The sequence below is a fragment of the Podarcis vaucheri genome (genome assembly GCF_965113315.1).
Source record: "Podarcis vaucheri genome assembly, chromosome: 3".
Lineage (NCBI taxonomy): Eukaryota > Metazoa > Chordata > Lepidosauria > Squamata > Lacertidae > Podarcis > Podarcis vaucheri.
The window spans coordinates 128209997-128234964 of NC_138761.1; the positions used below are offsets into that span (position 1 = coordinate 128209997).

The window sequence follows — 24968 nt, forward strand, 5'->3', positions numbered from 1 at the left end:
CTTGCTAGGTGCATCAATCTATAAATGCCACAACCAAATAGGAATTGGGTTAGCAGTTCCTCTGTTCTTGGATATGTCCAGCCTTCCTCTGATGGTTCATTGTCAGACAGTAATTTAGGTCGTGACCATGTGATCTCCAGGTTCTGAATGAGCTCCTGGGTGAGATAGCAAGATCCACTTGCTTCATATTCTCGACAGAGTTGACCCTGCCACATGGGGTCTCCGTGTGACAGTAACTGGTGGGCCTCTCCTTAGCTTGTTCCTGTTGAAAGCTCCGGATTCAAACTGCTTCCCTGTCGTTTTGTTTTCTTCCAGAGCCCTGCGTGTGCGTAAGAAGATGGGGGGTGAAAAAATGCCTGTGCAGATGATTGGTGACATTCTGGCTGCTGAACTGTCTCAAATGCAAGCCTATATCCGGTTTTGCAGCTGCCAGCTTAACGGCGCTGCCCTGCTGCAGCAGAAAACGGATGAAGAACCAGAGTTCAAAGAATTTATGAAAGTACAGTATACTACGCAGTAGCTTCCTAATTTAATCGTGTCTCTTTTCTCTCCATGAGGGTGTGGCAGATGTAACACGAGCCTTCCAATAGCCACATCTACCAAATCAGGGGTTAACCTTGGGAATGGGCTCTTCCTCCCCACAAACATTTCCTTTGTCCAGTATATCACACCAGTCTCTGCCCAGGCGTTTAGGTAAAAGTGCCCCTTGGCTGCATGCTCACTTGACTCTCAGCCAGTTTCTCTGCCACGCTGTCAAACCTCAACTCTCCTTGTTCTTTGAATAGGTCTGACTGTGGCTGCAAGGAGTCTCCGCAAATGGAAAGGCTCCTTGGGAGGAGTGGGGATCTTGCAGAATCTCCCACTGGAGTACAAAGGAGAGCAGATCTCCCCTTCCCCCGCAGCCCCCTGTCCCTAATGCTGTTCCAGAGAGGTCACCAACCCTGCAGAGCAGATTTCTGAGGGAGGAAGGGGGATCAGGAGAAAATGCTGCCCCCTCCATGGGTGGAAAGACCTCTCTACTAGAACTCCACTCATGTAAGGGTTTTGCTTCCCTTGGGAAATGCTGCCGTGAATGGAGTCTTGTTCTGGCTCTGCAACAGAGGTTTTCCTTTTTCTAACGGAGCAGCCTGAGATAGGTCACACTCTTCCCCTTAATATTCTCCATCCAGACAACAGACACTCAAGGGGCTGCTGTTTCATAAAAGATAACAAACTGAAGCTTGTACAACTGTTTGCACATTTTAAAGCCCTCTGTCAATGTTGATCAGTAGCAATAATGCAGTCTCTCAGAAATACCGGTTTACCTTGTAGAAATTGGCTTCGGATCCTCGCTGTAAAGGAATGCCACTCTCCAGCTTCCTGTTGAAACCTATGCAAAGAATCACTCGCTACCCTCTTCTCATAAAGAGTGTGAGTATCAGCATAATTGTTCTCTGAAGCACTGAGGGGGGGTCCTTTGGGAGGAAGGGTGGGATAGAAATTAAATGAACCAACTTGATTGACAGTATTGTGTGAGAACAAGCAGAGGACTGCACGTGTATTTATTTAAAAAAATCAGGAAAACTGCTCATATTGGTGTGGATAAGAGCTCAGTTGGATCCCCGTGAGGGACAGCTGCCTATTCCTGCCTTTCAGGGGGTTGGACTGCTTGATCCTCAGGGTCCCTTCCAACTCTAGGATTCTATAGCTCTCTCCGCCCCGCCCCCCCCCGCCCCCCATTGAACTAATACTGCACTTTTCTTTGTCTGTTTTTTTCCAACCAGATTCTGGAAAATTCCCCTGAAACTCACCCAGATCACTGTAATCTGAAGCTGGCTCTTGAGCGGGCTGAGGAGCTGTGTTCCCAGGTGAATGAGGGAGTGCGAGAAAAGGAGAATTCAGACAGGCTTGAATGGATCCAGTCCCACGTTCAGTGTGAGGGCCTTGCTGAGGTAACTGTCTGGAGTGCGAAGGACTGGATAAAAAGGAGGAAATAGGTGCTGGGAATGCATTATTATGGGTTCTTGGTAGAAGTGGCCCTGTTGGTGGCAGTTCAACAGGTATAGACCAACAGCGTACATTAAGGGTAGCAAAATGGCTTTGGTTTTGAGTAGAATTTTCTCTTTGAAGTTGAGAAGTCATTGCTTTGGTTTTCTCTTCCTTTTAGCAACTGATTTTTAACTCCCTGACCAATTGCTTGGGACCAAGGAAGCTTTTGCACAGTGGCAAACTCTATAAGACAAAAAGCAACAAAGAACTATACGGATTCCTCTTCAGTGACTTCCTGCTTCTCACCTACACGGTCAAGCAGTTTGTATCTACAGGGTCAGATAAATTGTTCAACCCAAAATCAAATACTCAGTTCAAAATTTACAAAACGGTGAGTAAGTTAAAGCATCATTTGGAAAGGGAAGGAGCAGGATGTTTTCTTTTAATAGAAATAATAACCTCTTTACTATTTAATAGACTTCCTTGATCTACTAGGATGCTGAAGTTAACTGTATAATTTCAGTCTCCTATCAGTACTAATTTTGAATTTTTACACTACTGTCAGTAGGGACAGATCTTCTATAATTAGTGAGTGAAGGACTTTCTTTGGATTAAAAAAAAAAGCATCTTAGCATTGGTTAGACAAAATCTTGGCTTTTCTCCTGAAAAATGGAAATTGCCACTGCCCTCCTACATAGCTCATGTAGGAAATATCCTTTAGATAGCGCATCTTAATTTGTATTAATTTAATCAACAGCCCTTGTATGGGCTGGTTCATTTCTGCAAGTCCATCATGCCAATGAGTGGTAAATGCGACTAAAAGTATGGCAAGGACTTACAGTGGAAAATAGAGTGTTTGCCTCCTAAATACCACTTAATCAACTAATTGGTTGGGGAAATCAGATTAACTTTTAATCAACTAAAAAGGTGCTCTGGGTTTGTTCTTAAAAAAACAAATAACCAGAGTTTATAAAAAACTGCAGATGGTGAGCAAGCACCATAATGTGCGTTATAAAGAGGCATCCCAATTCTCTCTCTCATATGCGGGTTTCCCTCTTCTATGATGATGCCTATGATGAAACATGCATACATCCTCTGGGAGCAAAATATGATTCTTGTGTCAAAATATTTTACCAGTATGTGAATGTATACAAATTTAATCAACATGGAATCAATTAATCTGTAGTTCACTAATTGATCAGGTTGTATCCCTATGGGAGTTTCTCAGCGAAGTTCCATAGACATGAGTCTTCTCTTCCCAGCTGGAGAAAGTTTATTTTCTGTTGCAAAAATGTGTTACATCAGAATTTGCACCAAATAGTTGTTTTAGTACTTCAGTATCCAGTGCTGGTCTCAAAGTAAGGAGATGAAGATTAGAAAAAATTATAATGGAGGAAGGTTTTGCCGTCACCCAGGACTATACCTTTCTGTGTTGTGTCCATCCGCTCATTTTCCTTGTTAGCCAAGGGATTTCCTTTTCCCTGAACAATTCTGAGGGCGAAGGCAGACTTACTGATAGATGATCAATATTTGCATCTTATCATTTGATAAACTGTCTGTATTACCCTGTCCACCAAGGGATATACAGTATCTTCTCCTCTTGATTGTTCTGATTGGGTGTGGTAAAAAAATCCATACTAATAGGCTGGACAACCAGATTGCCAACTGAAGATGATATTCACCCTCTGTGTATGCCCAGCCCCATAGGAAATAAGTTCCCTTAAAGATCTGGGGCCTCTTCCCCAGTGTAGCAGGGGGCTCTCTCTCATAGTGGTCTTAGCTGCAGTGGTCGCTTCGGACACAATTTAATTATAATTTCGTTTCAGCCTGTCCAAGTGTGTTTTTTTAAACTACCTCTGTGTTTCTTTCAGCCTGTTTTTCTTAATGAAGTCCTGGTGAAACTGCCGACTGACCCTTCCAGTGAAGAGCCAGTTTTCCACATCTCCCACATTGATAGAGTATACACATTAAAAACAGACAACATCAATGAAAGGTGAGCTCAGAGAATGTTCATCTCGCTTTGTTTTTGTGGTTCTTATTTTTGTAAAAAATTAAAATAAAATAATACTCACTTCCGCAGAACTGCCTGGGTCCAGAAAATTAAAGGAGCATCAGAACATTATATTGAAACGGAAAAGAAGAAACATGAAAAGGCTTACCAAGGTGCTGAACGTTGCTTGATGGGAGCTTGAAGGAACAGGCTGTACCACAGACACCACTGGATTCTGGTGTGAATGCAAGCCCGCTTCCTGGGCTTCTTGGGGACATCTCCTGGCCTGAATCTAAATGCCACATATTCCTATTCCCACATCACATTTTCAGGCTTCTTGACATGTGGGCACATTCCTAAAATAAGCCTTTGGCTTTACAAGTGGCATGAAGGGGTTTTGAGTTGCAAGACAGTTGTGCTGTGGAAAGGATTCTGTTTACACAATGAAGGAATGTTGGTGAAACTGAACATGGAAAGTTTGTATTTCATGTGTCTACACTTCTACCTTGCCCAGGCAAATTTATGCAAATTACAGGTGGATCCTGCTTCCTCCAGGATACTTTCTAAACTTAATGAGATTTCAAAGCAACTAGTTGGCATGTGTGCTTAATGCAGACAGATACCACAAGTTGGCTGCAGTAATCTAGCTTCTGCGCAAACATGCCAATTTAGGTGCCCCATGTTGCTCATCCAGCTTTATTTTTCCGTCCAAGCAATTTACTGGTGGTACATTTGTTTTGTTTTTCAGCTCGGTCACAGAAGAGTTCAGGAATAGGACGTTTGATGGTGCATGTGATTGAAGCAACTGAATTAAAAGCGTGCAAACCTAATGGTAATAATTTAGGGGCGGATGTTTGTCTTTGGTGATATAATTTCAAGTTCAGCAAACTAATATGTAGAGAGTCTAGTGTTACAAATAAGTAGTTGCCAAGCAATTTTCTGGAACTGAAAAACCTGTGTATTTATATAGTAAGAGAAATATGAAAAAAATAGAACTGCAAACAACCTGAGCCTAGAATCAGAGCAGGGACTGGTTTTAATGGTGCAATTGGAGCAACGGCCTCAGGGCTCACTCCAACAGGGCGCCCACACTTGGAACTTTGAGTTTTGTTTTGCTTTTTAAGTCTCTAGCCCTTCTCAAAGGTAAGTTATGAAGCTTAATTTGCAGGCAACATTCCAAGCAATTTATGTGCAAGGAATCAGACTAACATTTCAGACTTCATTTTTTTAAAAAAAAATCAAGTAAGCCAAAACTATGCAATAAAAATAAGAGAGGTACAAATACAAAAAACAGAAGCAGCCAAGTATCTCTGGAAGAAACTTAAATCAAGTAAGTAGAGTACTTGAGACCATTCTTTTCAAAGTCTGGATTTCACAAGTATGAGGCATGGTGCTTATGGACAAATAAACCATTTCACAAAAGGAATATTGATTTTTTTTGGAGGGTGGTGGGTAGATTCACACCTTCTATATGATATGGTATCCATTTATTGACTTTGTTACGGCAACTGAACATGGTTTTCACCCACCCAATTCATGGAACCTTATGAAGGGACATTGATTGAATTGCCTTTGGGGGGCTGTCTAAAACTACAATCATCAGCCATCATTTTTCTTTCTTTTCTGTACAACTACAAAGCTCTGCTTTCCTGGTGTGGATAAGTTTTGTTACTTGAAATTAAAAATCTCCCCCCCCCCCCAAAAAAAAAAATATGCCTATGATGCGAGCACTAAATCCCTTTTTCCAGCCATTTAACACCTCCTCCTGTATCTTCATGACAGCTGCATGAAGTAGGTTAGGCTGAGAGTTGATGCCTGGCCCAAGGCAGGAAGTGAACAAAAACAATGTGAGTTTTAAATGTGAATATGAGCATGTTCAGAGTATTTTCTTTTTGCTGTCAAGTTTGGTAAAATGTTGTTGTGTTTTGCCTTGAGAGTTGTAAAATTGCACATGCTCCAACTATTTTATTTTTATTTTTTGTTGTCAGACAAAGTTTATGCCATAATAAATTTGATAGCCTTTTAAGACCCTACAGGATTTAGTCTGTGGCACCTTATTTCAGGAATGCTTTTTCGGGACTGTCTTGAGAACTGCACCAGGGCTTCCAACCGCTTTAATGCAACCTTGAATCCAATCAAAGCAATTTAAACACAACTTTTTTTTTTACCCTCTTATGAAAATAGTGTCCTTAACTCTGCTCCGATTTGCCTACATTATTCATTTTAAAGGTTAATGTGTACACTTCTGTTTTATGTTAAGGGAAGAGCAACCCATACTGTGAAATCAGCCTGGGGTCTCAAAGCTACACAACAAGAGCACTGCCAGACACTTTGAACCCAAAATGGAACTTTAACTGCCAATTCTTCATCAAGGATCTATATCAAGATGTTCTGTGTCTCACCATGTTTGACAGGGATCAGTTCTCACCCGATGGTAGGTGCTGCATTTTGTCTGTGAGAGAGATCATTATTTGTCCCTTGTTAATGACTAGGAGCTGGTATGGCATGGGCTGGAGCTTAAGCACAAACGTATCAGTTCTGACTACCCAGTGGCCCCATTTAGGCTGTTTGTTGTTAGCTCTACACCTAAATAGAGCTATTTGGGAAAGTAGAGAGGTGCTCACTGCCAAGTCCATCTGTACCATTCGTTTGTTGCTCCTGTGCATTATAAATACACCCCATTTTCAACAAATGGATCTTTATTCCCTGACTCTGACCATGTTTGTTTACTGTGTCCCAAGCAAGAAGGATCCCATCATCAACTGTGTTGAGGTTCTTTTCCCACTTATGACAAATTACCTGCCCCACTTCTTTTTGCTCCTCCTTCCAGTTCATTTTTGGGGGTTCCCATTTTTGTTGCATTTTGTCTGTTAGGGAACTAAAGATGAACAAATGCTGTTTGATACTGTATTTGAAGAAGCAGCCTGCTTTAAACACGTTTCATATGTCAGTTTCTAGACTGAATCCTCAGCTGTATATTCTATTTCATGTCGGGGGAAAGCGCTTTTCACCCTGAACTTCTGCTCTGAGAATGCAATCCAGGGCAGCCATCTGAACATGCTATATGCTTCTCCATTCCTTATCGCATGTGACTCAGACTTCATTTCCTCCTCATTTAGCCACTTCACACTTACTTCTGAGTAAATGCATAATATAAGCTTAAGCTGTAGCTCTCTTTGAGTTTACTCTCAAATTAGTGTGCATTGGATTGCAGCCTTCATTATTTAACACAGATTTGAGTATGTTTTATGTGTTGTTGTTGTTAAACAGATTTTTTGGGCCGCACTGAAGTTCCAGTAGCCAAAATCAGAACAGAGCAAGAAAACAAGGGACCTACAACTAAACATTTACTGCTGCATGAGGTACCAACAGGGGAAGTTTGGGTACGCTTTGATTTGCAGTTATTTGACCAGAAAACACTCCTCTGAAAAGGTGTTTTTTGTAATATTAGGAACTACAAACTGCTGCCATTTTAATGGAGTGTTTTGCAAATAACCCTTCCTTACAGGCAGGCACCTGAGAGCAATGCGTGCTGCAAAATCACTTTACTTGGTCACTTGTACATCATTTCTCTGTGGGGGTTGCTTACGTTTGTGACAATCTATGCAATGTAAAATGTACTGTATATAGAGATCCTGTAAGCAGTGCCTTTCTTTAGAATACGGAAATTTTTGAATGCTGATGCCAATGTATCTTTTCAATGTAATTTTCACAGCTCTTTAAAGTATTAATTAGGAATGTGGCATTAAAATGTTTAAAGTGTAGCCACTTGGATTAATGTGTGTGTGTGTGTGTGTGTGTGTGTGTGTATATGCACATGTCACTCACATACATGCTGGGGGAATGATTTCATTCAGGGCTAGAATAACTGAATCTCACGCCTGAAAAATGTAATCTGCTTGAACCTCATCTCAGGATATTAATTGCAGGAAATATATGCTGAAGTCTTAGCACTTCGCGATCCTTTAAATACTGTATATCATTAATAGGAAGTTTATTTATTGATTAGGAAATTTCAAGTATTTCTTCAGTTCTGTTTAGCATTTTATAACCAGATTTTGGTTATAAGAAGGAAAAACTAGAAAATTTTCATTTAAAATACTGGTTGATAATCATGAATACGTTTCATGTGATTTGTTTAATATATTTATGTAAATAAATACTTGGGTTTCCTGGAAGATGCCCGTAAAATGTGCACCTTTAAGCTTTGCCAATGGGCCCAAGGCAGTGAAGGTTACGTCACCCTTGGATCGGCATAGAGAATAAAATGAGCTTATGAAAATGATTTGTCTAGATTCAAATGGAGGCATACTGATTTTCAAAAGTATATTTTATTGTACCTCTGAATGTGAAAAACACAGGAACTACATTCAAGAAAATATAAACAAAATGTAAATCATACTTGTTACGGGTACTGCTCATAGGATACAATGGAATTAAATATTCAGCAAGACAGATCGTCCTCTTGGACGCGAAGAGGCAAAAGTGCCCACTGAATCGTTCTCCTGTGCAAAAGACCTGTAGCACAGCTGCACCTTGTAGAAGAAGTACAAAAAGGCTGGCAGCAGAAGTTGCCAGTTTCAGGCACTGGACAAATAGGCAGGACCTCCTCTGCATTTTTCACTCAACTCTCTGCTATTTAAGTACTGCTTTCAATGCAAAGTTAGTGGAGTTGTATCCTTTAGGTGCTATATTGCTTAACAAGTTTTAACAGAATTGCAAACTTGACCTGAATAAAAGTTTTCTGTGTTTAATTATTTCTATTTTTATCTTATCTTATTTTATTTTAATGTGATTTTCCTAGAGCATATATTCAGTTCAAAGTCAGATCCCACATTCCAAAAACTGGATTGTGACAACTTTTCCTGGGCAGGAATAAAAACAAACAGCTATTTCGCATTTAATTGAGCAAGTATCTACATCTAACTCAATACATACTTGAAATATAAGAAAATCACCACACTTCTGCAATGAATAAACAGATGAATTGGTACAAATTTTAAAGCAACAAAGGCCTTCAATATTACTATTTTAATAATACCAGTATTAATCATTTCAACTAGTTTGCCTAAATTGTGTGTGTGTTGCAAGGCATCTGCAAAAATTTCTCAACAATTGACACACTTCAGGATAATATCTTGGAGAGAGCAAAGTTCCTTAGTAGACACTCTACAGTGTTCATCCAAACTGCCATCTTCATTCATCGGTTTCATACACCAGGGGCGTGAAGGGGCTGTCCAACTATCAGATGTTTGCTCCTGGCAGATGATACAGGTTCTGGCTGGACTGTCTCAATCTGTTTATCAGCTGTTGCTACTTCTCCTTTATATATCTATTTTGTACAGCTGCCATGGTCATGCCAACTGGATCTCAGACTGACTAAATGGTATCTTTCACATTATTGCAAGGGACTAACAACTGTCTAAGAGTACTGCGTCCTTAATAACTTGACTGACTGTTTCTTACAAAATCAGTAACCTTTTAGGACCTGGTTTTGGGTCACACAAGGTCAACATTACCAGCTGTTAGATACCAGTGCGTAATACTTGGTATAATCCCCCCCCCTCTGCTTTTCAACTGAACCAACTGCAGAAAGGTAAATGGATGGTCTACACCAAAAGCATCTTCTTCCACACAAGCCCCACTCTTTTTGGAAGGTAGATTTTATGAAAGATGAAACCATAGTATTGTCTTCAACTAAATAGTGCATTTAGTTGTCTACATATAATAGTGTAATATATCCCTCGCTATGTTTCAAACCCACTTCTGTGCAGGAGGATTCCCTACTGTTAATAGGTTTGTGCTTTATGTTATTGTGCTGTGGCCAGAATCAGTAACGGTTATAGTGCTCAGGTTTGTGCACATCTGTAAAGGACTTAATCCATGTGTTCCTGGAACATTATGCCAGACAGAAACTGTTCTAGGATGCTTCAGATGTACGGCACTGCTATACTCAAAAGTAAAAAAGTGCTGTACACAGGGTAGAACTCCTAACTTGGGGGAATAAATATATCACTGCTGTTGCTTGCCACGCATCTTCCTGAGCTACCTCTGTCTAATCTAATGCAATAGCTGGGGCTCTATCCTGCTAACTGTGGCTCAGAATCCACACTGCTTTTGGTTTGCATCTTATATAAGGAATCCATTTCAAAGGCATATCATTGGGAAGCAGATTTTATTGCTGGTTTCCAAACTGATGAGCCAGTTAGTATCTGATTTGTCAAAAGACAGGGCATGCGGGTGAAATCTGGTTTCCTGGCAGAGCCATCTCTCGTTCAGCAGAAGCCAGGACGGGTCCCCCTACCTCTTGAAATCCACAGAAGTCAGGTTTCTAGATGTGCGCATTTTTCTCCTTTTAACAGAATGAAATTAGACCATTATCAGGCACTAATGCTTACTGCTGCTGCAACAGATGTACACTGCTGTGTTGAGACTGTGTGTCACTCAGAATAAAACGTAAAATGGCAAACGGACCAGTACTCTTAACATTCCCTTTCCACTTCACTGACATTGAGAACAAAACCTTGTTAACGTGTAGATATACTGGTGAACACCACATAGCTATTCTATTAGGGGTGGAGTGGTAGGAAAATCATCTTCAGTGGGCCATCTCCTTCCCTTGTCTTAGAAGGCAGACGGCTATAATGCTGGCAGGAGGAGTGGGGTTAGGCCAAGACCAGTCCATGCTTCAGACTGGGGAGCAGGTTCCTCTCAGGGCTCCTGGCTTTCCCGGTTGGTGAGCCCCTACTGGCTAGGATATTTTTCTTCTTTCGTGTTCTCGCTTGTTCTTTACCTTTCCTAGCTCTCTTATGTGCCTTCCTACAAAAAAGAAGAAGGAGAATAGGAACCACTCACCTTGCCGAGGGTCTACTCTTGTCACATCCCTCCCCTGTTTCCGAAGGATGAGATTGCAAGTGTGTCTACCTGCTATGGAAATATGCCTAGGCCAGTTGGGAGTCCAACTCCCAATAGCTCCAGCCAGCATGGCCAATGCTCAGGATGAAGAGAGTTGTGATCCAGCAACAGCTGGGGAACCAGATTCCCCATCCCTGCCCTGCATACTTCTGTTGTCCCTACAAAAAAAAACTGGGAAACCTGGGACTATGTACTTTATAGTCAAAGGTGCTCTGCTGTAGTTGGGGTGACTGAATCTGTGTGGAAGAAAGCACTTTTCCAGAAAGAGAGTGGCCAGGTTGGTAATAAAAAGAACCTTTCACAATGGAAAAACATCACTTTGACAAGGACATTTACCTACTAGATGGGTGTAGTGGGGATTAAACTAGTAGGGTGAGAGAGGAAATTACCCTTGCCACTTTTAAAAGTCTCTCACTCTAAATTATGAAAAAGAGAGAGAAGAAGGATCACACTAGGCCCCCAATTCCATTCATTGCTCTCTTGAGATGACCTCTAGGATGACCTTCCAGAGTCAGTGCACCAAAGAAGACTAAACTCCCCCAACCAAAGCATGGAGTTTTAAGTTATCTACCTTGCTTACTGGTTTCTGAAAGCCTCATGAGATTTCACAAGGCTGAAGAGATCTCATGAGAGTCTCCCACCACCTAGGAAGGAAGGCAGAGAACTTAAAAAGTTTGTTTCCGCTTCCGATGCTTTCTGCCATGGTGAAAAATGTCTCCCACGCTAGTGGAGATCGCTCATGCAGCTAATTAAGGATAATTTGAGAGTAATTATCCTTACAAGCCCCACCCCCACCCCCAAGCTGGGGTGTGTGTGAGAGCTTTCACTCGCAGATCGTCTGATACCTGCCTCTTGTTCCGGTGGAATGTGGGAGGCAGGGGAGGCTGAGTGCATAGCACTGCATGTATCAGAAACTCCAACGCAGTCACTATGAGCGGAGGTTCTGTTTCTTAGGATGGATTTGGATCTAAGTAACAGGTGTGTTCTGGACTAAGGGGACAAGATAACCTGCTAAATGAATCAGCCACTGAGTGCCAAGGATCTAGAGAGGATTTTCATCGTAACTGGTAACCATCGTAACATGGTATGTAGAGGGAGAGGAGTCTTTACCCTTTCTTTATATACATTATATTTGCTGTTTTATGATTCAGCAAGCCTCCCCTGAACAATTAATTGTTAATGGATTGAAAAAATGCAATAGGGAATTAACGAGAACTTCATAATTTTTACAGATTAATTGCAAGAATTGAACTGTGTGAAAACATTGTAATGATTTGTGGCATTGACCTACGGAATGGTAAAGAGGGCTTTGGTTCTGACTTATCATGCCTTCAGCAAGATACCAGCTTATTAACAGATAGGAGAGGGATCAAATAAGTTAATTCTGGATATCTGCCCGGGGCTATGGCCAGACGCCAGACTTCTCTTTGTCTTGAAGGAGAAGTAAAATGGTGTGTGACACAGTGAGAATTGCAGTCCTTGACAGAAAGTGAAAGTGAAGGGAAATGCTGAGGATGGATTACAACATGAAGAGTAAGGTAAAAGGTAAAGGTAAAGGTACCCCTGCCCGTACGGGCCAGTCTTGCCAGACTCTAGGGTTGTGTGCCCATCTCACTCAAGAGGCCGTGGGCCAGCGCTGTCCGAAGACACTTCCGGGTCACGTGGCCAGCGTGACATCGCTGCTCTGGCGAGCCAGAGCCGCACACGGAAACGCCGTTTACCTTCCCGCTGGTAAGCGGTCCCTATTTATCTACTTGCACCCGGAGGTGCTTTCGAACTGCTAGGTTGGCAGGCGATGAAGAGTAAAGACGAACGTAAAACAAACATTTCACACAGAAATTTACAGGATAAAAACTCCCATTGCAAAATTAATGTATATGGAACAGTTAAATATGAATGAAAGTCATCAGATCAGTGGCTATTAAAATAAAGGATAAAGATCGGAACTGTTATATTTGAACTAACTAAGAGTATTGGAGCAGGACGAAATAAGAACATCATTCCCCGAAATCCAGAACACAGGAAGTCATTCAAAATTATTTAATTTGGTATTGGATAATTGGCTTTTTTAACTGTATTATAATTTGGTATTGTATTAATGTGGTTTTTATTGGATTATTATAAATGAAAATTAATTTTTAAAAATATTTTTAAAAAATAATCCATGCCAGGAAAACCCTATGCAAAAGGAGTTTTTAAGCTTGCCACCTTCTGTTAAATTGTGTAAGTTAAACATGTGTGTGTTTAACTTACACAATTTGAACATGGGTTCAAATGCAAGCTGCAGCCAAGTCTCAGGGACCAGCACTGCAATCCATCTCCAAGGGTAGGGGGGGAGGGACTTCCCAAGCCATAGAGTGTCATGTGAAGCACTTCCAGATCCTTAGAATCATAGAATTGTGGAGTTGGAAGGCAACCCCCCGTGGTTCATCCAGTCCAACCCCCTGGAAAGCAGAAATCACAGCTAAAGAATCCCTGACAGATGATCATTCAACCTCTGTTTAAAAAACCCCAGTGAAAGAGAGGCCACCATCTTCCAAGGTAGTGCGTATGTTCAGAAAGTTCTTCATAATTTTTAGTTGGAATCTCCTTTCTTATTTGAATCCATTGGTTTGAGTCCTACCCTCCGGAGCAGCAGAAAACAAGCTGGCTCCATCTACCATGGGTATTTGAAGACAGCCATCATAGAATCATAGAGTTGGAAGAGACCACAAGGGCCATCGAGTCCAACCCCCTGCCAAGCAGGAAACACCATCAGAGCACTCCTGACATATGGTTGTCAAGCCTCTGCTTAAAGGCCTCCAAAGAAGGAGACTCATATCTCTCAGGTTCCTCTTTTCCAGGCTAAACATACCGAGCTCCTTCAACCATTCCTCATAAGGCTTGGTTTCCAGACCCTGGATCACCTTGGGCACATGTTCCAGCTTGTCAATAGCCCAGAACCAGACATGGCACGCCAAGTGTACTCTGACCAAGGCAGAGTAGAGCAGTACTACAACTTCTCTTGATCTGTACACTAGATTTCTGTTGATGCAGAGTTCTCCAAGAGATTTTATTATGACTGAGCCACTGGTTCATAAGAACATTCGCCAACATTTGGCCAAAACCTGAAGACTCTGCAGTCCTGGCTTTGGAAATAGATTATTTCCAGAAAACCGCTACAGTGGTACCTCGGTTCTTGAACGTAATCTGTTCCGAAAGACTGTTCAAGTTCCAAAACAGTTGAAAACTGAGGCGCAAAGGGCTGTCTGCAAATTCAATTGAGAAAACTGAAAAACACGCAGTGGAAGGCAATCGCTACTAAAAATGGTGATACTCCCTACCCTCACAAACAGGCAAAACACCTGCCCACTCTCAGAAAGTAGACTAAAGATAAAAATCAAAAGGTAGTCAACTTCCTCAAAGAGCCACATCTATAAACAAACAGATAATGAGTGAGTACTGGTCAAACAAGGAAATGCCGGCCAATTCCTGGTTAATGATGGTTTCGGGGCGGGGGGGAAACAGTACAGATGAATGCATTTATGCTTTGTGATTATGACAGCATTTAGAAGATGGAGAGTTCAGATGATGAAACACCTTAGGTCAGGCATGTCCAACTCCCAAGATACCGTGATCTACTCCCAGTATAAAAAAACTGGCAGTGATCTACCCATTATCCTGGGAGGGAGGAGGAGCATGTGTGGGGTGGGTGGACTGCCCAGAGTTGTTGAGCTTTTTTGGGGAGGATTGCACAGTTTTTTAGCTTCTCTCCCATAAATTTTTGTACATGATAAGGATCCCGTGATCTACCAGGATCAGCCAGGGATCTACTGGTAGATCACAAAGTACAGGTTGGACATCCCTGCCTTAGGTGTAACCAACAGCCCTTTCTTAAATGGAAAAGAAAGCATGCACACATTTAAGCTTTTAAATTAAAACCACTGGCTATGTTATTCACATGTTCCATGGTAAGTGCATAAAACAGCTCTACTTCCCCTCTTGTGTGAAATATGGAATAAAGAGAATTTCTTTAAAAAGCAGTGACAAACTTTACCGGCTCTTTTGACGAATCTCACTTTCTATGTACCCAGCTGGAATTTTTAACCACTCTATTGGATTCATAAGTTGCCGACTCAACGGAAGGAGTGGCAGTTCTGCCTTATGGAGCTCATTCATCTCTTTGAAGGAAAATACTTTTCCTGTAGGAAGTCAAAAGCATGAAGGTTATTTCCATAAACTGGACTGGCTGCTTTCAGAGAGAAAGGGAAGGCAAAACTAAGGTCAAATTCACTCCTCTCAGATATATAGCACCACCAACTTTACCACTTCATAAACTTTGGGGAAAGACCAAACGAACCTAAGTGATTATATCTGCATCCTTCAGTTCCTCCATCCTGTATCTCGAGTCAAAATGGCCATAGCCAGAGGATGGAAAACAGATCCCGACTTTTATATCCACCCTTGGTATAGTTGCCTAGCCCCTGTGGAAAGGCCAGCCCATGATGTGTGGTGGGCTGAAGGCCAAGCCAAGCCAGAAGTTCCCACTCTTTTCCTTTATAAATACCGTATTTTTCGCTCTATTGGACACACTGGACCACAGGACGCACCTAGTTTTTAGAGGGGGAAATCAAGGAAAAAAATATTACACCCCCCCCAGCCCCAAAGAGCAACGGACAGGCTGCGTGCTTCCTCTTTAGCCTTGAGCAGCATCTTTAGCCTTGCACAACGGGATGGATCGTGCCCGCTGTCCACCGGGGCTGGACTAGATGACTCCTGGGGTTCCCTTCCAACCCTGCAATTCTGTGACCTCGGAAGTTGTTGGGGGTCTCCACCACTGGAGGTTTTTAAGCAGCGGTTGGGGGACCATCAGCCTGGCGTTCTTTAGCTGTGATTCCTACATTGTGAGGGGGCTGGGCTAGATGACCCTCGGGTGGCCCTCCCAACTCTATACAGTCCTACACTTCTGCGGCAGGAGATCCACAGCCACTTCACACAATGCCCACTCCCAATTTTCATTGGAGAGACATGTGGCTTCACTGTCTAGGTAGGTACCCCCCTACCTGCCACTCTTCCCTCACCCCACTTAAGCCGAGGTAATTCCTGCCCAGAGAAGCTCCCAGGTGAGGCAAGGGTTAAGATCTACCTCTGGTAAATGGCTTTGTATCCTCCCTCTTTCCCTTTTCTCTTCTTCTTCTATGCTAGTTCCTTCTCTTGTGTTTTGTTTAATCTGTTTTTATTGTATACTAAAATAAAAGCTGCAAAGTTTCCTTTTTTATAATATTCCCCCCTCCAAACTAAAACGTTAATCTAGATAAAAACACTGATCCAGAGGAAATGAAGGGGGTGGAGAAAGGACGAAAAAAGAAAAAGAGGTAGAGATAGAGAGATTTTTAAAAAGTTGGCTTCTTTAGCCTTGTGCAGCTTCCCACGGCTGGAGAGGCGCGCACGGCTAAAGAGGAAGCCCGGGCAGCGAGCGGGATGGATCGCGCTCGCTGCCTGGGCTTCCTCTTTAGCCTTGCGTAGCCTCCCGCGGCTGGAGAGATTGTGCAAGGCTTTTCTAGAGGAGGGAGAAGGGACTGACTGGAAAAACTGCATCCTATGGTGCAAAAATTACGGTATTTCCTCCAAGAGTCTGAAGCCATCCAGTGCTCATGCTGGGTTCTGGAGAGGATACATCAGATAATTCTCTTTTTAAGTGCTTCTCTGTCCTTATTACTTATGGGATTTAACAATGTAAAATTATTTGTGAGAGACCAGGGTGTGTGGGTTTATTCGTGTTGCCTTTATTCTATTGTTTTATACAAAATCAATAGAACATATCTGAGGTTGGGGGGAACTAGTCTATTGGGCATTAAGTCTCGAAACAGGATGCATCACAGAAGCCCATAGCCAAGCACTGCAGCATAGAAATACCTGTGTCACACTGCTGAATAATGCCAGCTTCAAGATATCTTCCTCGTATCTCCTTTAACAAGGGATCGTATAAAGGTGGAACTGAAACCTATTAAAAATACAGGCAAGTTCTTACTTCCTTTCCCTTTTTAAAATTATTTATGAAGTCTTAACATTCACAGCACATGAACAACCAAACATAAATGTTACACAGCGCACAGTATTTTTCCAGCTTGTTTTATTAGTAGTAGTAGTAGTAGCATTAGTAGTAGTAATAGTAGTAGTACTTCACCCATCTTACTAGGTTGCCCCAGCCACTCCAGGTGGCTTCCAACATATATAAAAACATTGTGCATTAAAAAGCTTCCCTATACAGGACTGTCTACTCATCTCATTGACATCTGCTGGCTGTCCCGCAGGGAGGGCACCACCACTGAGGCCTTCTGCCTGATCCCCTGTAGCTTCACTTCTCACAGTGAGGGAACTGCCAGAAGGCCCTTGGAGCTGGACCTCAATGTCCAGGCAGAATGATGGGGGTGGAGATGCTCCATTAACTATACTGGGCTGAGGCTATTTAAGGCTTTAAAGCTCAACACCAACACTTTGAATTGTGCTCAGAAACGTACTGGAAGCCAATGTGGGTCTTTTAGGACCATATAGAATAGACAGTATATTGGTACATAGCTCCAATCCGTGTGTATAGAACAGCAGACTCAAATCCAAACACATATAAGTATTCGTAACTGATGGCATACATGGGAGTGGGCATTCTGAGGATCTGGGGATCCACTTATAAATCCCATCAAAACATCCATTTCTGAAGAGAAGTTTTGGTTTATGGCATATATAGTTTGGTGCTTAAAAGAACAAGTTCAGATTTTGGAGTTTCTTGTGAAAGTGTTAAGTTTACTCCCATTTCCCACTCTTCTTCTCCCCCCCCCACCCCCAAGTCCAAATTCAAGCCACTGGGAACTGAGAAAAGAAAGTCCACAGCCACAGTACTGTGGGGAATTCATTAAATGTGAATTGTGTATGTCCAAGGGTGGGGAAGAAAATGTGAGGATCCTGATGGGAAAGGTCAAGTGTGTGAAGGTGTCTTTGCCAGTGGGCAATTCCCTAAACTGCCAAATAATTCACAATGTGAATGCGTCTCCACCCCCATCATTCTGCCCGGACGCTGAGGTCCAGCTCTGAGGGCCTTCTGGCGGTTCCCTCATTGCGAGAAGCAAAGCTACAGGGAACCAGGCAGAGGGCCTTCTCGGTAGTGGCACCCGCCCTGTGGAACACCCTCCCATCAGATGTCAAAGCGATAAACAACTACCTGACATTCAGAAGACATCTTAAGGCAGCCCTGTTCAGGGAAGTTTTTAATGTGTGATATTTTAGTGTATTTTTGGTTTCTATGGAAGCCGCCCAGAGTGGCTGGGGAAACCCAGCCAGATGGGCGGGGTACAAATAATAAATTATTATTATTATTATTATTATTATTATTATTATATTATTATTTTATTTTATTTTATTAATTTATTTAATTTGTAAAAATTGTTAATGCATACACATCCCTTCACAGGCTCTGCCCATGATGCCAAGAAACCAATACAATTCTCATCAGTGTTTAGTCAACATGCAATAAATTCAGCATGTTGGCTCTCCGACCTTGCAGGTGTTTGTAGAACACTTCAGAAAGAAAGGATCGTAAGAGGAAGTATTATAGCTTTCTAAAAATGCACTGCCCTGTAAAAGAAGAAAAAGTGAAAGTCAAGCTATGGCTGCAACAATAATAGCAGGTAGCTAATATTTTCTATGTAATCCCTAAAGTATACCTTTCAGATAAAATCTCGTAGATGAATATTCACAGTACCTCAACATTTAGCTAGCATTTACTCCATCAACTTAATGCACCAATGGCACCATTGATTTCATAAATCAAGTCACAATAGTAACTTTTTAATCTTTCAGCATTACCAAGGTTGTCATTTTTTGTACAATAGTCCCCAAATTACGAATTATGTGCATTAAGCTCCCTGTTACCAAAAACAGGTTTTGTGGTCACTAAATGTCAAATTACACATAGCATTAAGCTCATATTTTTTAAGGTGTACTTATCACCAGCAATTCTCTCTCCCCCCCCAAAAAAGCATCTGTGTGTGGCCCCATGTGGATTTGACAATCCCCTGCCAGCCCCCCCCCCCCCGCCAGCCTCAGGGAAGTGAGGCACTGGCCTTGGGGAAGGGGTGAAGCTCTGGCAGGGTCCTAGAGCCCTCCCACCTTCTTCACAAAGGCGGAAAGCGTTTTAGGGCTGGTGGGGTGTCAAATGTTACCAAGGGCCACCAAAAAAGGCCTCATGGGCCACATGCGGCCTTCAGGCTGTGGGTTGGACCACCCTGAGGTAAACCTTTCTCCTCACACTGCTTCCTTCTCTAGGTTTTTATCAAAAGGTGCTATTTGCTTCACTATATGAAGTAGAAACTTCAGAGTAAAAATAAGTTGTGAGCTATTTTCAGGAGGAAAACAGCATGTGTCCATGTCATGGTATTGCCAGAGAATGCAGGGGAGGAGCAGACAGGCAGAGGGAGGGGGGCAGGAAGTGGCGACTGAGGAAAGAGGGGAACGCCAGGAGGAGGGACGGCTCACAGATGTGGAACCAGAGCCTCAACACCCCACAGGAAGTTCTGGCACAGAAAGTGGAACAATGCCTATTCCATCTGCCAGGGAAAGGAGAGTGTTAAAGAGGAGAAGCATCAAGTGAAACTTCCCCGCCTCTTCTGTTGGAGAAGGAGCTGGCATAAGCCACTCCCAGAATCTGAGCCGGAGGACTCGGATGCATGATTGCAATGTGCTGCCTGTACATATGTAAAATAAAGACTATATATATATATAGTCTTTATTTTACATATGTACAGGCAGCACATTGCAATATATATCTGAGTGAGCAGAGGTATTTCTTGCGAAGAGCATTCATAAGCCATCACAGTCCATGAGGCAAGAGAGAGGCTTTTTCAAAAAAATATTCCCATCTGACATAGTCCTCCCCCCACAGAAATACTTTGTCTGAAAAAATGAAGTTGTCAGTACTAAGTATGCTTAAAAAATTGTGCTGAACATAACATTTAATTTGAATAACTTCTTAATCAAAGAGTGGGACACATGACAAAACTACACCGTACTGTTATCTTTAAGCCTGTATATCTGCTCCAAAACAAGAAACCTTGCAGCTCCATGGAGGAGCTAAGGCTTTCCAACAAAAACAAGTTGGCATCGCCACTTAAGTGCAGCACAGGAGTCTTTTGCCAATGGCATTCACAGGAGAAACCACATCACAAACCAGGTAGCTCAGGCGTTATCACATACAGGTGAGGCCTTCAATACACAGCTTGGAAACACAAGTTAAGCTTTCATTTCATTGCAAGGATTGTAGCCCTGCAAACAAATGTAGGATACATCCCTGCTCCATTGAGCTTACAATCTTGTATGGTATACACCTTTGTGTAGTACACACCTTTTGGAGTCAAAGTGTTGCATCAGACAGTTGATAAACGATGTCCTTAACTGTCCTGCTTGGTTCTCTCTTTCACTTCATGATATCCATAGTGCAGGTAACACTGAATACAGAGTATCTCACCACACAATTCACCAGCAGCATTGACAGAACACATGAGAAACATTAGAAAGTGTGAGTCCCTGAACCTTGTCTACCGTGGCTGGCGCTTTTTGCAGGCCATGGCACTGAAGGGACCCCAAGCGTCTTCCGTCTTCAAGGATATTTTGTAGTGTCACTATTCTTCTGCCGAGCCTGATATCTCCTGTAGGACTGGATCGGTGGAGGTATAGGGAGAAAGAAAGGGTTATGGGAATGGTAAGCGCTGAAGTCACGAAGAGGCTCGTGTTCTGAAGGTGGAGGCTGCTGTGTAGGTAGAGATAGTTCAGAAGCTGAAGCGTCAGAAGGCGGCTCAGAAGCAGCAGCTGGAGGAGCAGCAGGAAGACGAGGCAGGGAGACATTTTGCAAAGCAGCTGAAGGACTGGGCAGTTCTGAGGAGGTCAGCTGTAAGAAGGGAGACTGAAAGAAAAGAGAAGGCGAGTGGAGGAAAGGGGGAACTGGAGGAAGCAAATGAAAGAAATGAGGTGGGACTGAGGGAGGAAGCATGACGGAGGGGAGAACGACGATTGGTGGAGATGTGGAAGGGGAGATGGAAAGAAGAGAAAATGGAAATGGGGGCAGAAAAGAGGGAAAGTATGAGCCAGAGGAAGAAGACTCAAAAAGTGGGTGGAAAGGAGGAAGAAGCACACAAAGGGAGGCTGGGGAACCAGGATCAGATGAAGCCTAACGGAACGGAAGACACAAGCAAAGGACAAAACAAATACATGAACAGAAAAGCACAGAAGGCAATAGCTAATATAAGGAAATTACAATTCCAGTATGGTAAGCGCCGCTCTTCCTTTGTATAAAAGGTGCATACTGATTTTTTTTTTATATAATAATATTTATTGAGTTTTCACAAGTTATATAAACATACTCACTACAAACAAACAAACACAAAAACAAACAAGTATAATTTCAAAACCTTATTTTCTTAAAACTTACTTCACCGACCTCCTCGTACCTCCCTTTTCTGCATTCCAGTTTCGAATTTAATTCAGCAAATCCTCACCCTTAATTTTATCTAGTTGTATTCTTCACTTTTATTTTAACTTAATCTTTACAGCTGTAATCCACTTACTTTCTATAGTCATAACATTTTAACACTCATTAATTTTACAATATCTCTTAAGATAGATTTTAAATTTCTTCCAATCTTCTTCCGCCGTCTCTTTCCTCTGGTCTCGGATTCTGCCAGTCATCTCAGCCAGTCCCATGTAGTCTATCACCTTCATCTGCCATTCTTCCAGAGTGGGTAGATCTTGTGTCTTCCAATACTTTGCTATGAGTATTCTTGCTGCTGTTATAGCATACATAAAAAATGTTCTATCTTTCTTTGACACCAATTGGCCGACAATGCCCAAGAGAAAGGCCTCTGGTTTCTTAGGGAAGGTACATTTAAGTACCTTTTTCATTTCATTATAAATCATTTCCCAGAAGTCATTAATCTTTGGGCACGTCCACCAAAGGTGAAAGAATGTACCTTCAGTTTCTTTACATTTCCAACATTTATTATCGGGCAAGTGGTATATTTTTGCAAGCTTGACTGGGGTCTTCTACCACCTATAAATCATTTTCATAATATTTTCCTTTAAGGCATTACATGCCATAAATTTCATACCGGTGGTCCACAACTGTTCCCAGTCAGCAAACATAATGTTATAACCAATATCTTGTGCCCACTTTATCATAGCTGATTTCACTGTCTCATCTTGTGTATTCCATTTCAACAGCAAGTTGTACATTCTTGACAAGTTCTTAGTATTGGGCTCTAGCAGTTCTGTTTCTAATTTGGATTTTTCCACCTGGAAGCCAATTTTCCTGTCCTGTTTGTAAACCTCCATTATTTGATAATAATGGAGCCAATCTCGCACTTTAACCTTCAACTTCTCAAAACTCTGTAATTTCAATTTGTCTCCCTCCTGTTCCAAAATTTCCCAAAATTTCGGCCATTTGGCCTCCATATTGAGTTTTTTCACAGCTTTTGCCTCCATTGGTGACAACCACCTTGGGGTTTTATTTTCCAACAAGTCTTTATACCTAATCCAAACATTGTATAATGCTTTCCTAACAATATGATTTTTAAAAGCTTTATGCGCTTTAACCTTGTCATACCATAAATATGCATGCCATCCAAATACATTGTTGAAACCTTCCAGATCCAAAGTGTCTGTATTCTCAAGAAGCAGCCAATCTTTCAACCAGCAGAAAGCTGCTGATTCATAATAAAGTTTGAGGTCCGGCAGGGCAAATCCCCCTCTTTCCTTTACATCAGTTAAAATCTTAAATTTTATTCTGGGTTTTTTGCCCTGCCAGACAAACTTCGAAATATCTTTTTGCCACCTCTTAAAGCAATCCATCTTGTCCACAATTTGCAATGTTTGAAACAAAAACAACATTCTAGGCAGTACATTCATCTTGATAACAGCAATTCGACCTAACAAGGAAAGCTTCAAATTTGACCATATTTCTAGATCTTTTTTTACTTCTGTCCAGCATTTCTCATAATTATCCTTATATAAATTCACATTCTTAGTTGTCATATTAATCCCCAAGTATTTCACCTTCTTAACCACAGTTAAACCTGTTTCATTCTGGAACCTCTCCCTTTCAGTTACTGTTAAATTTTTCTCCAATACCTTAGTTTTTTGTTTATTCAATTTAAATCCTGCTACTTGACCAAATTCTTGAATTAGTTCTAAAACTCTTTTCGTACTAGTGTCTGGCTCCTGTAAAGTAAGTACCAAATCATCTGCAAATGCCCTCAGTTTATATTGTTTAGCCCCGACCTGTACCCCTTTAACCAGCTGGTCTCTTCTGATCACGTTTAGCAAAACCTCCAGGACTGATATAAACAGCAATGGGGAAATTGGGCGCCCTTGTCGTGTCCCTTTTTCTATTTTAAATTCTTCCGTAACCACATTATTTACAATTAACTTAGCCTTTTGTTCAGAATATATTGCACCCATACCATTCTCAAATCCTTGGCCTACCCCCATCCCATGTAGATTCTTCTTCATAAAACTCCAAGAAATATTATCAAAAGCTTTCTCCGCGTCCACAAATATCAGTACTGCTTTAGTATTTATATTCACTTCTAGTTTTTCCAAAATGTCTATTATATTCCTCACATTGTCTGACAAATGTCTCCCTGGGAGAAAGCCTGCTTGGTCCTTATGAATCTCTTCCATCAGTACTTTTTTTCAGTCTTTTAGCTAAAATGTCAGCAAAAATTTTGTAATCCACATTGAGTAACGATATAGGGCGGTAGTTCTTAAGCTGATTCTTTTCAGTCTCTGTTTTCAGTATGAGTGTAATATTCTGGTGCTTTTCTCCCTTCTAAAATTTCATTACAGACTTCCTTAAATGGTTGTAGTAACCACTCCTTCAAAGCTTTATAGTATCTGGAAGTCAACCCATCTGGTCCTGGAGATTTGCCCAATTGCATATTTTGAATGGCACCTTCTATCTCTTGTTCAGTTATTTTCTGGTTCAAGTCTATTTTACTTTGATGAGAAATTTTTTGTAATCCATATTTCTTGAGAAATTCGTCTATGTCCACTTCTTTCTGCGGTTCTTGTGAATATAGTTTTTTTAAATATCTCTGGAAGCAGTTTCTGATCTCAATTAATGCGTTCCTAGGGAAACTGCCTTCAGACAGTCTGTCCCCGGACCTCTTCTGAAGGCTGGGGGGGGGGGACAAGGGCTTTTCTTCCCACCCCCAGCATTTTAAAAAACCCTGGGACAGCGGAGGACTTCTCCGCTGTCCGGGGCAATTTAAAAGCCCCTGGGAAGGCAGGCAGGGGGGACAAAGACTTTTGCCCCCTGCCAGCCTTCAGAAGAGGTCCTGGACCTCTTCTGAAGGCGGGCGGGGGGGCAAAAGTCTTTGCTCCCCCCGCCTGCCTTCAAAAGCCCTCCGGGACAGGCAGGCAGGGGGGAGCAAAGACTTTCGCCCCCCGCCCGCCTTCAGAAGGTGTTCCCTCCCCCCCGCCCAGCTTCGGAGCACCGTTCCGAAGCCGGGGGGCGGCGGGAGGTGTTCCCTCCCCCCGCCCGGCTTCGGAGCACTGGGAGAAGCGATCTCCCCGCAGCCCTGCTGGCGGGCGGCATTTTAAAATCGCCCCGGGACAGCGGAGGACTTCTCCGCTGTCCGGGGCAATTTAAAAGCCCCTGGGAAGGCAGGCAGGGGGGACAAAGACTTTTGCCCCCCGCCAGCCTTCAGAAGAGGTCCTGGACCTCTTCTGAAGGCGGGCGGGGGGGCAAAAGTCTTTGCTCCCCCCGCCTGCCTTCAAAAGCCCTCCGGGACAGGCAGGCAGGGGGGAGCAAAGACTTTCGCCCCCCGCCCGCCTTCAGAAGGTGTTCCCTCCCCCCCGCCCAGCTTCGGAGCACCGTTCCGAAGCCGGGGGCGGCGGGAGATGTTCCCTCCCCCCCGCCAGCTTCGGAGCACTGGGAGAAGCGATCTCCCCGAAGCCCCTTGCTTCAAAAGAGGTCCGGGGGCAGCGGGAAGCGCTTCCCACTGTCCCCGCACCTCTTTTGAAGCAAGGGGCGGTGGGGAGAAGCGATCTTTCGTTTTGCGAGTTTTTTGTC

At 42.6% G+C, this 24968-nt stretch overlaps 2 protein-coding genes across 6 annotated transcripts in view; one reads left to right on the forward strand and one right to left on the reverse strand.

The window, feature by feature from the left end:
• The window catches only part of ITSN2 (intersectin 2), an 87667-nt gene extending 78952 nt beyond the window's left edge, over positions 1–8715 (forward strand). For 4 of the 5 annotated variants that reach the window (XM_082215724.1, XM_082215727.1, XM_082215726.1 and 1 more), the window contains 9 exons: positions 316–499; positions 1312–1410; positions 1764–1931; positions 2147–2359; positions 3840–3961; positions 4049–4131; positions 4707–4790; positions 6219–6392; positions 7229–8715. In XM_082215724.1, the coding sequence (XP_082071850.1) occupies positions 316–499; positions 1312–1410; positions 1764–1931; positions 2147–2359; positions 3840–3961; positions 4049–4131; positions 4707–4790; positions 6219–6392; positions 7229–7386 (1285 nt within the window). In that variant the 3' untranslated portion in view covers positions 7387–8715. The remainder of the gene's footprint in view (positions 1–315; positions 500–1311; positions 1411–1763; positions 1932–2146; positions 2360–3839; positions 3962–4048; positions 4132–4706; positions 4791–6218; positions 6393–7228) is intronic. The other variant, XM_082215728.1, reaches the window with a different exon arrangement.
• A 1401-nt stretch (positions 8716–10116) lies between these two features.
• The window catches only part of LOC309528410 (uncharacterized protein), a 38640-nt gene continuing 23788 nt past the window's right edge, over positions 10117–24968 (reverse strand). The window contains exons 8-11 of the mRNA XM_082215801.1: positions 18404–18481; positions 16769–16856; positions 14910–15054; positions 10117–10777 (exon numbers count right to left, since the gene is read on the reverse strand). Of these exons, the coding sequence (XP_082071927.1) occupies positions 10624–10777; positions 14910–15054; positions 16769–16856; positions 18404–18481 (465 nt within the window). The 3' untranslated portion in view covers positions 10117–10623. The remainder of the gene's footprint in view (positions 10778–14909; positions 15055–16768; positions 16857–18403; positions 18482–24968) is intronic.